The sequence below is a fragment of the Calidris pugnax genome, unplaced genomic scaffold, assembly GCF_001431845.1.
Source record: "Calidris pugnax isolate Ruff unplaced genomic scaffold, ASM143184v1 scaffold152, whole genome shotgun sequence".
NCBI classification, from domain to species: Eukaryota; Metazoa; Chordata; class Aves; order Charadriiformes; family Scolopacidae; genus Calidris; species Calidris pugnax.
Window position 1 is genome coordinate 83,276 of NW_015090881.1, and position 12,070 is coordinate 95,345.

The window sequence follows — 12,070 nt, forward strand, 5'->3', positions numbered from 1 at the left end:
TCTATTAAAATCACAAGTGCTGCGCTCATCTTCCTATAAGGTATAGGAGTTATAGGGGAAAAAAACTGGGAGTGTTGGATACCTCCGGGCTGTAAATAACTTTATTGCACGAAAGCAAGAAGGGGAAGTATGTTTTGATATTATTTTTTTTTTCCCCTGAACTCCAAATAAAGCTGCTGTTTTCTGCAAGCAGTTAAAAAGGAAACCCAACAAACCCCACACGTGGTTTTGCAGAAGTTTCCCATGCAAGGCTGCCCTTAAAAAAATCAACTTTTTTATTTATTTATTTTTTTCCTCTCTCTCTCTCTAACTCGCCATCTTAAGCCTCTCCTTTAATGGCGAGGTTAGAGCCGAAAGGCTCCCGGATCGGGCCGGGCAGCGTGTTTGGAACTGGGAAGCCCGAAGGGAGCGGGAGGAGCTGACTCACACTGACCCTGCCCGGGGAGAGAGAGCCTCCAAAAAATGCCGGCAGCTTCCTACCAGCTCTGTCCCTTCGCCTCTTCAAGCTGCTGGAGTTTAATAGAAACATTATCTTTATATATATATATATATGTATTTTTTTTTTAGGTGAAAAATGTAAGTTTGGTGTGTTTGGGTTGGGTTTTTTGGTTCTGTTTTTGTTCTTTTTTTTTTCTTTTTTTACAATTGTATTATTTAATCCCTGGTGGGGTAGCGTGGTGGTGTTGGAGTGAGGAGGTGTTGGTCCCTGCTGCTTTCCCGGAGCAAAGTTCAGCCGTGCTGGTTGTGCTGCATCCCCATCCCCGTGGCACAGCGTGACTCACTGCCCGCTCCCCCGGCATGGGGCTCCGCGCCTGCCCGGCCTTCAGCCGTGCCAAGCAAAAAAAGCTGCTACCCCAAAAAGTGAGGGATTGCACCCCAAAAAGCGAAGAAAAATCACCCCAGAAAGGGGGGAAAAAAAATATCCCCCAAACAACCCAAAGAGCAAAAAAACCCTTATTTTTGTTTTGTAACAACACTTATTCAAGCACAGGTTTCTTTTGGCAGTCTGGGTGCTGCCCGTTGCAGCGGGCGGATGGATAAGGTCAGAGTCAGGAATTTTGGATATTTTTTTTTTGTCTTTTTCCTTGTTTTTCTGGGATACCAGCAGCTTTCCAGCCTGTTTTTGCCCTCCCAAACGGGGCATTTTCTTCTCAGGGTGGGTCTCTTCATAAGCGTCGACCAAAACGAAGTGCCAAAACCTCCCTGATAAGTTGTGTGGGGGCCAAGCCTAATTAATGAGCTTCATTAATGGGGCTGGCTTTATTCCCTGTTGCTTTTTCCCTGCAAACTTTAACTCAGGGGGAGGTGGCTTGGCTGGAGAGGCGAGGTCAGTGAGCAGCACTTATTTATTTATATTATTTATTTTAAAAAAAAATAAGAAAATACTTCTTAAATAAGAAAACATCTATTTTATTTGTGTGTGTGCTTTGCAATTAGCCCTCCCGATTTAGGATTTGCGTTTAGGTGGGGTCTGACTGGCACCAATCCCTAGGGATGCCGGGGGAGCATCCTTGGGTTGGGGTGATGCACCGGTGCCTGGGATAACCAGGAAGAGCCCAGCCCCCCAAATTAAGGGGCTTATAAGTTTCACGTGGATCATCCCAAAGCTGATTAACCGGGAATGTCGGATCCTGGTTCTCGGAGCTGAGCACCGGGAAAATCTCCTGCCTGGGATAATTGGGCTGTTAACGAAGGTGGCCCGAGTGCTGGCCTGCCCTGACCCCGCTCCCAAACAAGGCTCCGATTGTCGCTCTGACTTAAGCAGGAGGAAGAGGAGGCGGGCAAAGGGTTTGCCAAATAGCTGGGATTTTGCTTAGCGACTGTTAATTAGGCCCCGATGCAAAAACTTCGTTAGTGGTGGCTGTCTGGGGCATCCTTGTGCCGGTGCCGGGACAATGCTGGGGCCGGCCGACGGCGTCAACAAAAGCATCTCGTGCTGGCGTGCTGCCTGCCTGTCACGTGGAGCCCTTGGAGGGGACCCTGCGAGCCCAGATAAAACCTGCCCTACTCTGGAGGCAAAAAAAAAAATTCCTGGAATCCCCAAACAGTATTTTTTTTCCCCTTAGCCCACGTGGGTGCCATTAATAATAAAAAAAAAAGGCAAGTTTTCTCTTTTTAACGTGGATGTTTGTGCTCGCAACCTTATGGCATCCCTCCTCCTCTCGCAGTTCGGGGGGAGAAGCGCTGGGGGAAGCTCTCTGATGCTTGGGGGGGGGGTGGTGAGGGGGGGGGGGCACAGCTGGGACCCCAAGTTTAACCCCTCCTTTTTGTTCTCTTCCCCCTTGTCCTGCAGATGACGGCTCGCCTGATGCTCGCCGTGGGAGGAGCGGTGCTGGGTTCCTTGCAATTCGGCTACAACACCGGCGTCATCAACGCCCCGCAGAAGGTGAGCGTGTGCCCAGCAGCTCTGCCCTAGCAAAATTCCACCACCACCACCCCCCCCAGCCCCGTGCCCGAAAACAAACCTGCATTTGCTACCAGCCTGGCTAAAATAGTACATCCCGCTAGGCAGCTTACTGCCTGTAATGAGATTTGCGAGGGAGTTGTTTAGCTCCCGCCTTCCCAGGAGAATTAGTTTCCTCCTCACTTAGCGTTTTTTGCCGGGAGAAATCCCAGGAACACATGCAGGATGCTCTCTGGGTGGGACCGGCGTAACTCTTAACCTCTGCTCTTAGGGGAGGTCTGAGAGCTAATTAGGGTTTGAGTTGTCTCGAGGGGCAATGACCATGGGAAGTGTTTGCTCCTTCCCCTAGCGTAGTGCCAGGGCCCTTCAGCGCCTGGTAGGTACGTGGGAGCCTTAGAAAAACCCTGACTTTCCCCAAATTGCGTGGCTTTTGGAGGTGTTAGCAGCTTGGAGGTGTTAGCTCAGAAATTCCACGTGGTGCTCGCAGCGTGCCCTGGGTAACGCTCCGCTGCCAGGGTGAGGTGTGGAAGGACAAACCAGGGTCCAGCTGCTGCTGCTGCACAAGGGCAGAGCCTGTCCCCCAGCATCATCACAGCCTCTTGTGCACCATCCCAAACAATTAAAATGACCGAGGCAGGATTTGTGCCATGAGATTAATCCCATTACCAGATCTCCAGAGGTCCCTTCCCAACCCCATATCATTCTATGATCAAACGTGCTGCAAAATCTCACCTCAAGGGCTGGAAAAGCTCCCTGCGGGAGAGAAGACCCTGTGCAAAAACTTCCCAGACCCCCGTCAGCGTGGAAAGAGCCAAAAATGTGCAAATTGCCTTTATCTGAGGTATTGCATTAAGTTGTATTTAATCATTCTGAGTGGCCTGAGCGGGACTTCATGCAGCTGGAGGCTGTGGCTCCTGTCCAGCCCCCTCGGTGCTTGCACCCGTGGCCACGGTGTGTGTGTGTCCCTGCCAAAAACATCGTGCCCTTGAAAAATCCTGACCCGGTCTCACCCTCCCCTGGACCGACCCACACGGGCGATGTTTGTGCTTGGCAGCTGAGAGCATCCCCCTCCAGAGATGGGAGATGGGAGCGGTGTTTGAAATAGCTTGGAGACAGGAAAATCCCTGGGAATGTGCTGAGGGGCTGCTCCCTGGTTTTTTCCCCCCCGAGCTCTGAAGGATTTTTCTCCCTCCTCCCCTGACCCAGGAGATGCTGCTCCGGGTGACGTGGGCAGGGACCCACGGCAGAGCCAGGGTCTCCCCTCAGCACTGAGCTCCAGTTCCTACAGCCCCCCCCGTGGGTGTTGCCTCGGTTTCCCCTTCTGTGTTTTAGGATTAAACCCTCGGGGCTCGGGTCGGGGATGGGCTGTGTATTTGAGGAGCGAGTCACCCAGTGAGTGACGCTGTGTTCGGGGTGTGGAGCTGACAGGGGGGAAATGATTTGGGGTGTTGTGTATGGGGGAGCACGAGGGGAGGCAGGGTGGGTGCTGCCCTGGGTAGGGGGAGGCTCCAGGCATGGGGCTTTGTCCCACCCTTAGAGGTGGGGATGAATTGGGGTGTGGGATGGGGGTGCAGGATTGGGATGGGGACAAACTGGGGTGCGGGATGGGGGTGCAGGATTGGGATGGGGATGAATTGGGGTGTGGGATGGGGGTGCAGGATTGGGATGGGGATGAATTGGGGTGCATTGCTGTTGGGATTCATCAGTGTGCAGGGTTGGGATGGGGATGCAACGGGTTAAATTGGGGCCCAGGACTGGGATAAATTGGGGCTGGGATACAGCATGGGGATGCATCAGTGCACAGGACTGGGGATACATGGGGGTGCAGAGTTGGGATGGGGATGCATCGGGCTGGGATGGGGATACTTTGGGATTGGGATGCATCAAAGAGTGGAATGGAGGTACATCAGGATCAACTGGGGTGGAGGATTGGGCTAAACTTGGGGGGCAGGATTGGGGTGGGGATGCATCGGGGCTGGGATACAGGATTGGGATGCATCGGGGTGTGTCAGGGCACAGGACTGGGATGGGGCTGCACTGGGGCGTGGGATTGGGATGCACTGGATTGGGAGGATTGGGACTGGGATGCGTCCTCCCCCCGGCTGCAGCGTTTCCCCAGCCCCTGCTGGCAGCAGCAGCCTCACAGAAAGGCTCCTTTCTCCCGCGGAGGGCTGATGCTGGGTTTGTGGTCCTCTTAATATAGTCCTCCCGCTGCTGAACCAGCGGCGTGGTGTCTGTGGGGTGTTTGCAGACGTGCTGTGTGGAGGGGACGGCCCGAAACCAGGCCAGGGCTGGTAGAAAACACTCAGCTGAAATTAAATGGGGGGGAGGAGGAAAGTGTGTGTGTGAAAGAACCCCAACTTCTAAGAAATGCAATTATTTTTTTTTTTTTTCATACTGCCCACTTTAAACTCGCAGTTTTTCATCTCCTCCCAACAGCAGCTCATGGTGGGTTTTTCCCAGCGTTTCCCCAGCCCCTGCTGGCAGCAGCAGCCTCACAGAAAGGCTCCTTTCTCCCGCGGAGGGCTGATGCTGGGTTTGTGGTCCTCTTAATATAGTCCTCCCGCTGCTGAACCAGCGGCGTGGTGTCTGTGGGGTGTTTGCAGACGTGCTGTGTGGAGGGGACGGCCCGAAACCAGGCCAGGGCTGGTAGAAAACACTCAGCTGAAATTAAATGGGGGGGAGGAGGAAAGTGTGTGTGTGAAAGAACCCCAACTTCTAAGAAATGCAATTATTATTTTTTTTTTTCATACTGCCCACTTTAAACTCACAATTTTTCATCTCCTCTACTCCCAACAGCAGCTCATGGTGGGTTTTTCCATTCATCTTTTTTTTTTTGCAGGACGAAAGGCAGCCAGGAGAAGGGTATTTGGGTGCTATTTTTTGTAAGCCAAAGCCTAAGGTAGCTCAGGCAGTGCTGGGGCATCCACTGTCACTTGGATTGATCTTTCTCTGCTTCAAGGGGGAAGAGCTGGAGGCTTTGGGGACAGTAGGGAGGAATTTAGAGCACTGCAAGGTTTGGTGGGGTGTGTGCAGAGACCTGCTTACCCCCCCGAGTAAGCAGGGGGCCAGAGCCAGTCCTGGGGGCTCCAAATAATATTGATTATTTCTTTTGGTGGTGATAGGAAAAGGGGAAAAAGCCCCCTTTGGCATCAAAACCTTCAGGAGAAGCAGGAGGCAAACAAAATCACTTGAAAATTGCAATCCTAATGGTTTAGGGCCTATATAAAAGGAGCAACTTAAAACAAATTTCCATTATTGAAATGTATAGTGCAGGTGGGGTGTGTTTCCTGCCCTGCCTCTGCCAGGGACTCCCGTTTCTGCTTGAAGAGATGGGAAAACTAGAAAACGAAGCAATGATTGTGCAAATACTTGCTGGGGAGCTGAGTTTGGGTGAAACCCCGTGAAGCAGCGAGGTCTCTGAGCCGCCCCGTGTCCGGCAGCGGCCGCGTGAAACCTCTGCTCCTTCCAGCCAGAGATGGGCTGGTTGGGCGGGTTATTGAGCCCTTTGTTTTGAGGATGGGTGACTCTTAAATAACTCACTTGAAGCTTTCAGCTGTGGGCTGGCTTTAAAAAGACAATTAAAAAAAATATATAGAAAATATATATAAAAAAGGGTGTTTAAAAAAGGGTGTTCTGCCAAGGCAATGACTAAAACCAAGCACCTGTCTTGGATTGCAGAAGCATTGTGGAGTTAGAGCTGAAGTATTGCGTTATGGAAGTATTACAGGCAAAAAACCCTAGAAATTCAGCTCAAGGGAGTGTCTGGGGAGATGGGAATTGGTCTTGGCCACCTCCATCTGCCTGGGCAACCCTGCTGTCTTCCTCACCTTCCTCCGGCATCTCACGGGGAGCAGCCCCACCGTGCTGCTTCTCCTGCGGGGACGGAGACATCCCTCCCTGCCTGCCGTGCCCCGGGGAGGAGCGTGACCTCCCGGTGCCCGCCCGGCGAGGCGAAAGAGGTATTTTGGCAACGCCAAGTCTCGGCAGGGCGAGCCCAGAACCCGTCCGGCTGCATTTCCCCTGCGCATCCCGGCAGGTCTCCTCCCTTGGGTTGGAGCTGAGCCACCGCCTGGGCGGCTCCCAGCCCCGTGATGCATTGTCTTGTGAGCCACGCTCACCGGGCAGGGGACTGCAGGTGGCTGGGCTGAGCCCGGGCAACTCGTAACACAGATGAAATGGAGGTGGTTTTAACCCTTGGCTTGGTTTCTTCCCCCTCCTCTTTCATAGGTGATCGAGGACTTCTACAACCGCACCTGGCTGTACCGGTATGAGGAGCCCATCAGCCCCGCCACCCTCACCACGCTCTGGTCCCTCTCTGTCGCCATCTTCTCCGTCGGAGGCATGATCGGATCCTTCTCCGTGGGGCTCTTTGTCAATCGCTTTGGACGGTGAGCACCCAGGGTGGTGGACCCTGATGGAGGGGTTGTACGGCCCCACCCCATCCCAGGGACAACTCCCTCCTTCCACGAGCTGATGGTTGGGTCCTTCTGACACCCCTTCAGCCTCTCCAACCACCGTGGTCCTTCTCACTTCTCACTCCTCACTCTCCTCCCTTCCTTCCCCAGGCGCAACTCCATGCTGATGTCCAACATTCTTGCCTTCGTGTCTGCCGTCCTCATGGGCTTCTCCAAGATGGCTTTGTCCTTTGAGATGCTCATCCTCGGCCGTTTTGTTATTGGCCTCTACTCTGGCCTCACCACCGGTTTTGTGCCCATGTATGTGGGCGAGGTGTCACCCACCGCACTGCGGGGCGCACTGGGGACCCTCCACCAGCTTGGCATCGTCTTGGGCATCCTCATTGCCCAGGTAAGTGCTGGAGAACCAGATGGGGGGGTTCCTGCTGGTTGATGCTGATGTTCATCAGGGGCTGCAGGGGCTGGGGCTTCACACAGAGCGTTGTCCGTGCTGTGGGTCTTCGTGGTCCCTCAGAAGGGGCTGGAAGGGTGGACCTGGAGCTCAGGAGGAGCAGGAATGTTAAGAGATCTTAAGGTTTGGGATGGGCAGTGTCATGACACGATGCCTGTTGGCCACCTGGAAGCAGCACAGTTGGTCCATGCCCCTCTGGTGGGTGTCCAAGCCCGTAGTGCACCCATGGACAGCAGAGGTGGGTCCAGCTTGGGTCGGGGAAGGGTGGCTCAACCCCTCTCGTCCTCAGGTGTTCGGTTTGGACTTGATCATGGGAAACGACTCGCTCTGGCCGTTGCTCCTGGGGTTCATCTTCGTCCCTGCCCTGCTGCAGTGCATCATCCTACCCTTCGCCCCCGAGAGCCCCCGCTTCCTCCTCATCAACCGCAACGAGGAGAACAAAGCCAAGAGCGGTGAGTGACCCCCATAGAATCGTCTAGGTTGGAAGGGACCTTAAAGATCATCTAGTCCAACCATCAACCTAACCATCAACCATCCCTGAGCTCGTCCCACCACACTGAGGGTCCTCAGCTGCTCCTGACTCTACCTCTTCCCCTTAGTCCTCAAGAAGCTGCGTGGCACGACGGACGTCAGCAGCGACCTCCAGGAGATGAAGGAGGAGAGCCGGCAAATGATGAGGGAGAAGAAGGTCACCATAATGGAGCTCTTCCGTTCCCCCATGTATCGGCAGCCCATCCTCATCGCCATCGTCCTGCAGCTCTCCCAGCAGCTCTCGGGGATCAACGCGGTGAGTTTGGGGTGGGGGGAGCAGGTACTGTGGGCTCAGCTGGTTTCACCCGGAACTTGGGTTGTGCAGGTTCCAGGTCAGGGTCAGCTGGTGGGTCGATGCCAGACCTGACATCCCTTCCCTTTGTAGGTCTTCTACTACTCCACCAGCATCTTTGAGAAGTCAGGTGTGGAGCAGCCCGTCTATGCCACCATCGGCTCTGGCGTGGTGAATACAGCTTTCACGGTTGTTTCGGTGAGTGTTGGCCCATCAAGCTCTCACCGGAGGAGGTGGAGAGAAAGGGGCTTCCCCTCAGGCTGGGGATGTGCTGATGGACACGTGTCTCCATCCGACAGCTCTTTGTGGTGGAACGAGCCGGACGCAGGACCCTGCACCTCATTGGCCTGGCGGGGATGGCAGGCTGTGCCGTGCTCATGACCATCGCCCTGACGCTGCTGGTGAGTGGTGGGCGTTGAGGGGGGATGGGTGGGCTGGGAGGAGGTCCTCGTGCTGCCCCTCGCTGTGGTGGCTTGGAGAGGGAGGTCTGGTTGGAGAGGAGGAAGGACTTGTCCTCCTAGAGGTGATGGTGGAGTGGTCCCCACTGCCCACATCTCCTGAGGTCCCAGAAACCCAGTCTCTGATCCAGAGGAAGCTCTGCCAGCACCCCCCTGGCTTGAGTCTCCTCGTCTGGGATGAGCAGCTGCTTCCATCCCCCTTCACTGACCCAACCTGCTCTCTCTCTCCCTCGCTCTAGGACCAAATGCCCTGGATGTCCTACCTCAGCATCGTGGCCATCTTTGGGTTCGTGGCCTTCTTTGAGATCGGCCCAGGCCCCATCCCTTGGTTTATCGTGGCAGAACTGTTCAGCCAAGGCCCTCGTCCCGCTGCCTTCGCCGTTGCCGGACTCTCCAACTGGACCTCGAACTTCATCGTGGGCATGGGCTTCCAGTACATCGAGGTAATCATCTCCTGATGCTCTTGGTGGGAATGGGGTTGGAGGTGCCAGCCTGGCAGTGGTGGGGTTGGTGTGACTTCTCCTGAGCCCTAAAATCTGGGCTGAGACGGGTTTGGTTGGACAAACCCCCTGGGGAAGCAGGATGGGGCCAGGATCTGGGGAAGGAGTTGATGATCCTTGTGGTTCCCTTCCAACTGGAGGTATCTCTGGGAGGGAAGGAGAAGCAGGTCCTGGACCACCCTGGTGGGGTGGCCGTGAGATGGTCCTTCAGCCGTGGTCCATCTCCCCGCTCCCGGCAGCGGTGATGGGGCACCACCTCCCGCCACGTGCTCACCCCCTTTTCTCCTCTTCTCTCCTTCCCAGCAACTCTGCGGCTCCTACGTCTTCATCATCTTCACGGTGCTGCTCGTCCTCTTCTTCATCTTCACCTACTTCAAGGTGCCGGAGACCAAGGGCCGGACCTTCGACGAGATCGCCTCTGGTTTCCGGCAGGGGGGCGCGGGGCAGAGCGACAAGACCCCGGACGAGTTCCACAGCTTGGGCGCCGACTCCCAGGTCTAACCGCGATTTCAAAGCCAATAATAGGTGTTTTACAAAGCGACCGCGCGGCCCCCGCCAGCCGGGGGGGGAGGGGGGGGCAGCCCCCACTTTTAACGACGCGATAGGTTATTTAACGAGAAATCACGTAGCGGAAGTTTTTAAAGCTGGAAACTTACGGTTTGGTTCTTTTTAACGTTCTAATCGTAGAAAAAAAAAAATCACGTAAATTGACTAAATCTAAACCAAGGATTATTATTTTTTTTTTTAAAAAGAACAAAATGGAGTTGTTTTTTTTAAAGCAGTTGCATTGATTTCAAGCCCCCGGAGGTGGGGGTTTCCTGGCGGGAAAGGCTGATACCCCATCGTGCAGCCCCGGCTCCTCTCCTCTGCCTGAATTTCACCCAGGAGGGGAGAAGGGAAGGGGGGGCTGGGGGGGGGTCACGTCTCTTATTTTTGGGGTTAATCTCGGCAATATTTGCCACACACTACAGCGACCCCCCCTCCCCATCGCTGCCACCCGCCCCCCGCGCTCACGCGGACACATCCATTTCCCGCTCTGTGTATAGACTGGAAGATATTTATATTATATATATTTTTGTTCAATGGTTGTTAATAGTAGACGTTTAAGTTATAGCGTTTCTGATTTTTTGAGGAGCAACGTACTGTAAATATTCCTGGAGTATATTCACCTTGTATAATGTATACAAAAAAAAAAAGGTACAGATGCAAAGGTATAGTTTCTATAGCGACTAAAAAGGCTTGTACATGGTTAGGAGGACTTTTTGTATAGTTCATTACCTGCACTGTAGTTGTATCTATTGCACTGAATTCCAGGCTGTAGTATATTAAAAAAAAAAAAAAAGAGAGATACTCTCCTTTTCGAACTAAAAACCAAACCAAACCCTCCCGAGAACTCATCCCTTCTCCCCGCGAGCAGCTGGCGTGGGAGCTTTTTTTTTAAAAAGTATTTCTTTTTTTTTTTTTGTATTTATTTGTCTGGTTTGGAAGTGAATTCACTTGACCACACTTGAAAGCAAACAAAGGTAGGGAGGAGGGAAAAAAAAACTCAAACAAAAAAAAAAAGCTCTCGAACTCCCCTGTGCTCAGCTGGTGGCGCAGACGCCACCCCCCAGCTCTCTGTTTTTTAAAGAAATACATAAAACCGAAAAAAATAAGTGCCAAGCGGAAGGTGTGTGGTGTGCTAACAATAAACAGAATGTATGCAGCGACCCCCCCGCCGCCTCCCGTCCCTTCATTTCGGCTCTGGGAGGGGATCTCCCCCCACCCCTAACTCCCTGATGGGGGGAAGCGCCTCATCCTCATCCTCCTCCTCCTCCTCCCAGCCCCATCCCTGCTCACACACCCTCACTTGTGCCGGCGCTGACCCTGCTCCCTGGGAATTCCCGCTGCCGGGGCCACGGAGGAGCCGGGAGGGGAGATTGTGTCCCCCATCTCCACCTTGGGGCCACTGTGGAGCCCTGGTTTTTGGGGACGCTGCTCCCACCGTCTTCCCTAAACTTGGGGGAAGCACCTCATCCTCCTCCTCCTCTTCCTCCTCCCAGCCCGGTCCCTGCTCACACACCCTCACTTGTGCTGGTGCTGACCCTGCTCCCTGGGAATTCCTGCTGCCGGGGCCATGGAGGAGCCGGGAGGGGAGATTGTCTCCCCCCATCTCTGCCCCGGGGCTGCTGTGGAGCCCCAGTTTTGGGGCTGCTGCTCCCACCGTCTTCCCTAAACTTGGGGGTTGTGGGGACTGGAGCCACCCGGCTCCTTTGGGGGCTCCTGGCCCCCAACTGCAGTGAGTGGTGGCCCCTGGGCTCGCACAGGCCCAGCCCCGCGGGTCCTTGGGCTGCACAAATCCCTGGGAAGCTTTTCCACCCCTCCCTGGGTGCTCGACCAGGGTTTCATCGCCCCGAGCAGCTCCAGCCTCAAGCCACCCCCGGCCAGGACCCCAACCCTCTCCCCAGGGCTGGGGGGGACGGAGGAGCCCTCACCTCCCGCACCCCCGGGGGGCAGGGAGGGAGGCGGCTGCTCCTCCGCCAATTTCTTTTCTTTCCCCTCTAACAGCGAAGGTGCCAAGAGCTGCAAGTCTGAACACTTTCGGGCAAAGAAACGCTGATCTTGGTCACTTCAGGCCTTTTTTCTATTTATTGAAAAACTCCATTTACTATTCAGCCTCTTTGCCCCTGGGAACGGCTGCTGCGGCGTTGTAGGAAATCGCTGTTGGAAAAAAAGTCTTTCAAAGGGCCCCCAAAATGGTGTTTATTTGCCCAGGGCTCCCCTCCGGGCCCGTGCCCCCCTTTCCCCTCCTGCAGATGCTCTGCTCTGTGCAAAGTTCCTTTTCACGCCGTTTTTTGGTGGCGTTGAGGAGGTGGGGCAGGCTGAGCCGGGCTGCGGAGCCTCCCCACAGGGATTACCGCCGGCGCCTCCAAATCCCCGGCCGCGGTGACCCCAATCCCTGCGCCCCGGGGCACGGTGCCAGCGGGCACAGTCCTGGCCTGGAGCTCGTTCCAGCTGCAGAGGGACCCGCTGGGGT

General features: G+C 54.7%; 1 protein-coding gene across 1 annotated transcript; it reads left to right on the forward strand.

The window, feature by feature from the left end:
* The first annotated feature begins 2,232 nt into the window (after positions 1-2,232).
* On the forward strand, positions 2,233-9,555 carry SLC2A1 (solute carrier family 2 (facilitated glucose transporter), member 1). Its single transcript, XM_014946949.1, has 9 exons — positions 2,233-2,386; positions 6,635-6,795; positions 6,973-7,213; positions 7,563-7,725; positions 7,873-8,060; positions 8,190-8,294; positions 8,396-8,497; positions 8,794-8,997; positions 9,358-9,555. Exons 1-9 carry the CDS (start codon positions 2,294-2,296, stop codon positions 9,553-9,555), a joined length of 1,455 nt encoding a protein of 484 aa, XP_014802435.1. The 5' UTR covers positions 2,233-2,293.
* The last annotated feature ends 2,515 nt before the right edge of the window (positions 9,556-12,070 follow it).

Excerpts from the sequence above, each read along its gene's own strand:
- SLC2A1 (XM_014946949.1), top strand. The coding sequence starts at position 2,294 with ATGACGGCTCGCCTGATGCTCGCCGTGGGAGGAGCGGTGCTGGGTTCC. Across the intron at positions 2,387-6,634 it reads TCATCAACGCCCCGCAGAAG|GTGATCGAGGACTTCTACAA; the intron begins GTGAGCGTGTGC and ends CCTCTTTCATAG. Across the intron at positions 7,214-7,562 it reads TGGGCATCCTCATTGCCCAG|GTGTTCGGTTTGGACTTGAT; the intron begins GTAAGTGCTGGA and ends TCTCGTCCTCAG.